Consider the following 4,452-nt stretch of genomic DNA (forward strand, 5'->3'; position numbering starts at 1 on the left):
ATCCTGCAGTTTTATTGAAAGGTTATGGTAAAAAGCTCTCCCTTATGACTTTTACTGTGGTCTACAATTCTATGTCTTAAGACTATTAGATTTAAGGAATGATGACATATTAGGAACATTCATTTTATTACTGGGTTAAATGTGATGTTTGTTTTAAAAGGAGGATCCCATGAAGCCAGCAATCAACCTCAGTTTGGGAATTGATAATAATTATCATGGGGGCGGCTCTGGTTCAGTTGGTAGAGTCGCTCGTCTCTCAATCTGACGGTCAAGGGTTCGAGCTCCTGCACATGCCGAAGTGTCCTTGAGCAAGACACTGAACCCCAAACTAGTACCTAAATTAAAGCTTCATAAAGTGATACAGATATCCAAACCATAGTCTGTCAGAACTGACTCCTATGGTTTATAGCCGGACTGCCCGCCGTAAAGGTTTTAAAGTTTTAGAGTCCACAAAGAGATTTCACAACGCTCAGAGACAGAACTGACCCAGTCTATGGTAAGTTGCTATTGCTAAGTCTGTGTCGCTTTATGAAGCTTTTATTTTGGTATTTCCACCAGGCGGCAGTGTGAATTTACATATCAGCTAAATATTTAGGATTGCAGAGCAACATTCAATATTGAGATTCAACATTTAACATTTAGAATCACATTTAGCATTTAGATTTAACATTTAAAATTTAGATTTGACATGTATATTTATATTTAACATTAATATTTAACATTTAAATTTAACATTTATATTTAACATTCAAAAAGTATATTTAACATTAATATTTAAAATGTATATTTAACATTTAGATTCAACATTTATATTTATATTTAGTCTGATTCTGACATGTTAGTGTTCGTTGGTGTGTTCTGGCTCCGGCTGGCTTCAGCTTAAAGTACTCTGACTTAATTTCAAACACTGAAGCCGGACCAGTTTGTCTCGCATAGTTTCACTATGAAATATCAGACATCGGGGCTGTTTTTATTTTCTCAATGGTAAATTAATGATGGAAGTACCAGGCATATCACATAAAAAGGGGAACAAGGACATTGCGGCATACCTTATTGTCCATAATGCAAACATTTGGAGTAACGGGGAAAATATCAAAACTAATAATCGGCTTAGGTTTACTTACTTGCAGCATGCTTTTTAGGCTCGCACCATATAAACATTTGCAGGCTCGTTAACAAACTGCTTGGGATGGAGTTGTGAATGAGTGGAGAGATGGAGAGGAGAGGAGGAGGAGAGGGAGAGGAGGGGCATGCACTGTGCAGCCACACAGTGCTGGAGTAGCGCTCACATAGAGAGCTGCAGTCAGAGCGAGCAGCAGCAACAGAGCTGTCTCCAGTGAATCCCCTCTGTGCAGAAGTGGATCAGGGTCCCCGCTCATCTGGACCCACGCTAACACACAGGGGGACAGCCTCACCTCGTCGCAGAGGTTTCTATCAGGAGTTTTATCAACATCGATGAGTACTGGATGAAAGAATCTGCAGACGGAATGGATGCTCCACAGCTGTACGTCCTTCTCCTGCTGCTCTCTCTCCAAAAAGTAAGGGCTGTTACTTTAGTAAAATGCTTTGTCGCGTTTAGAAAACGGCGGGCTGTATGTCGAGTCAGTCATGGTGAAGCTATTTTTATATTTTTCTGAGTTTCTGCCACTTTTACCTTTCACCCATCACCCTCGACCAAGCAGTCTATGTGTTAAATATGCTGCTGTTTGTAAGGTTTTCGGTCTGGGAGGACGTATAGCCCCCCTACAGTTACTGAGTTAATATGGGAACTCACTGGGTTGAAATAATGAAGGGGAAGCCTTCAGTGTAAGAGGCATCCTAATCTCTCAGAGCGTCAGTGCCATTCTGCAGGTTTACAGCTGTGAAGTGTACACAACAGGGGATTCCTGCAGCTATGTTTTCAATTACACAAGTCTTTGTAGATCAGTGAGTGTGGTTCTCAATGTCGTCATTGTGTATCACTCTTCATTAGAAGTGTTGTGCTTTGTTATTTAGGCTTCTCAGACATGTATGGGGCGCCGTTTGTAAAGTTGTGTACACTGAAAATAACAGCAACAGTTCTCCACATTGAGCTCCAAAAAGTCCTAAAAATGTAGTGAATTTTTAAAAGTCACTTTTTCTTCTCACATTTAGAGGACTACTTGTTATTTCTTACCATTTAATTTTGTTGTGAAAAATATATTAAGTTACAATCACAGTTAAATAAAAATGATAAATATAAATTTTAAATAAAAATCTAAATGTTAAATCTAAATGTTAATTGTTAAATGCAAATGTTAAATCTAAATGTTCAATGTTAAATCTAAATGTTCAATGTTGAATCCAAATGTTAATTAGAAATCTAAATGTTAATTTTTTAATCTAAATGTTAAATGTTATATATAAATCTAAATGTTAAATCTAAAAGTGAAATGTTTAATGTTTGCAAATAGGCTAAATATTTAGGATCGCAGAGCAACATTTAACAATTAGAATTAACATTTAGATTTATGTATAACATTTAAATTTAACAGTATTATAAGCCTAAATATATTTGTGGCAAGAAAAATGAATGTGAAAAAGGTTACAAATATTGCTCTAAATGTCATAAAAACATAACTTAAAAACGTGTTGTGATATTTTCAAAGACTGTTTGGAGCTAAATGTGGAAAAATATATTAAGTTGCTTTTATTTTCGGTGTGCACAAATTTACAAACGGCGCCCCATAGACATGTTATGGTAGAAATTCAGATATATGTGAAAAGGAAACTAAATTAAATGTCTCATTAAAAGCAGATTCAATTTGTGATCATTATAATAGTTATACATTTCCGTGCATCTTTAACTGTCTACGGGCAAAGTTTATTCCAGGCTATGAAAATGTTAAAAGACTTCATAAAAATATCAAAGTCCTCTCTCCTCTCTGACAACACTCACATGTGTAGCCCGCCCTGAGCCTCTTAAGTAGATCTGTCATTGTTGACATATTTCAGTGGATCTTCCAGGCAGCTTTAGGATAACATTAAACGGTTTGTTGGTGTGCTCCTGATGTGCTATGTTTGTGTCCTCTCCACAGCCGCAGGAGGTGGCTTTAAATAACATATATTTTTCATCAGTATGTCCAGGGAAGAAACGTGGTATCAGCGGAATGTCACAGAAAGTATTCAGACATGAGGTCTTTTAGCCCCCAGAACTACTTTCCCCTGAACTAAAAGGTTCCTGTGCCCCCATTGTTGTCACACAACAGTTAGCCTGTTAGCATGAAGAGACTCAGCTGGTCTGTTTTAGATGGTGCTATATTTCATCACAGATGGATTCACTGAATCAACACGTGAGAGGAGATAAGCGCGAGTAGCAAAGACGTTTCAACACGGCTTTAAAATCCTTTTGAACTCAAAAAGCCGTGATCGCAGAGATCGGCCGGTGTTTTGGTTTAAACAGCGACCCTGTTAACTGGAGACTTTCAGCCGGATGCATCCCTCATAAACGTCTTTAGACCATCATTAAATATCTGATGAGGATATTTTGAAATCTTAATAAAAACTAAACTAGTTTGCATTCCCAGGAACTCCCTCTGTGTTTCAACAGCTGTGTAAACTCCACAAACACTGACACGTTCAGCTGAAGGTCTCCAGTTTACAGGGTCACTTTTAAAACCGGAACACCGGGAGAGACGCATTCACGGTGGGCTGAGAGAAGACTACTGTTACAAGCTGCTAAATCAAGAGAATCACAGCTTCTTCTTTTGAAAAGTACACACACATACAAAAAAGATAGAACAAATAAAAACTAATGAAAGAAAGAGAAATCAAGTGAATCACAGATGTGTGTGATGTTATTGTGGACGGAGGGAGGAATAAAAACACTGCGGTTAATCTACCAATCAGACACTTTCAGCATTGCAGGCCCTGCCCCAGAAAGTCCCGGGACCTTTGAAAAGTACTACCCCTCTAGCAGGGGCTTTTCAGGGGGGAGATTATCTACCCCTGAACTAAATTAAAGTAAAGTACCTCCGGTCGAAAAACGCCTTTTGTCACCACTGGTCTCCATCTTTGTGTTTTTTGGTTCTCTTCACAATTTACTGGCTAATATGTCAACAAATAAAGTACCTCCATATTACAGAGCTTGATCCCATCAGCCTTCAGTTCAAGTCCACATGTCTACACATCATGTCTGTATTTCCCTTGATGCATGACATAGGTCCTGTTTCTCTTCAGTTCATGCAGCGTTCATAGTTTAAGCTGAGTAAAAGTAATGCATCACTTTCTAAAGAACCAGACTTTAAATCTGGCCCGGTCTTTCACTGCTGTGCATCAACTCTGAAAGACAAAAGCAGGACTCTGAAAATGAAGTGGTTGAATTATCACTATCATATCACCATCATTATTGTAGTTATTAGTGCTTGTTGTATTTTTCGCTATGTGTGATTCTTAAGAGCACCTAATGTACGTTACCCATGGTGCACTGCATGA

General features: G+C 38.1%; 1 protein-coding gene across 1 annotated transcript in view; it reads left to right on the forward strand.

The window, feature by feature from the left end:
• The first annotated feature begins 1,289 nt into the window (after positions 1 to 1,289).
• LOC117828680 (vasoactive intestinal polypeptide receptor-like) overlaps positions 1,290 to 4,452 on the forward strand; it is an 89,869-nt gene continuing 86,706 nt past the window's right edge. Inside the window, exon 1 of the mRNA XM_034705888.1 lies at positions 1,290 to 1,538. Within this exon, the coding sequence (XP_034561779.1) occupies positions 1,467 to 1,538 (72 nt within the window). The 5' untranslated portion in view covers positions 1,290 to 1,466. The remainder of the gene's footprint in view (positions 1,539 to 4,452) is intronic.

Source organism: Notolabrus celidotus, chromosome 17, assembly GCF_009762535.1.
Source record: "Notolabrus celidotus isolate fNotCel1 chromosome 17, fNotCel1.pri, whole genome shotgun sequence".
Classification (NCBI taxonomy): Eukaryota; Metazoa; Chordata; class Actinopteri; order Labriformes; family Labridae; genus Notolabrus; species Notolabrus celidotus.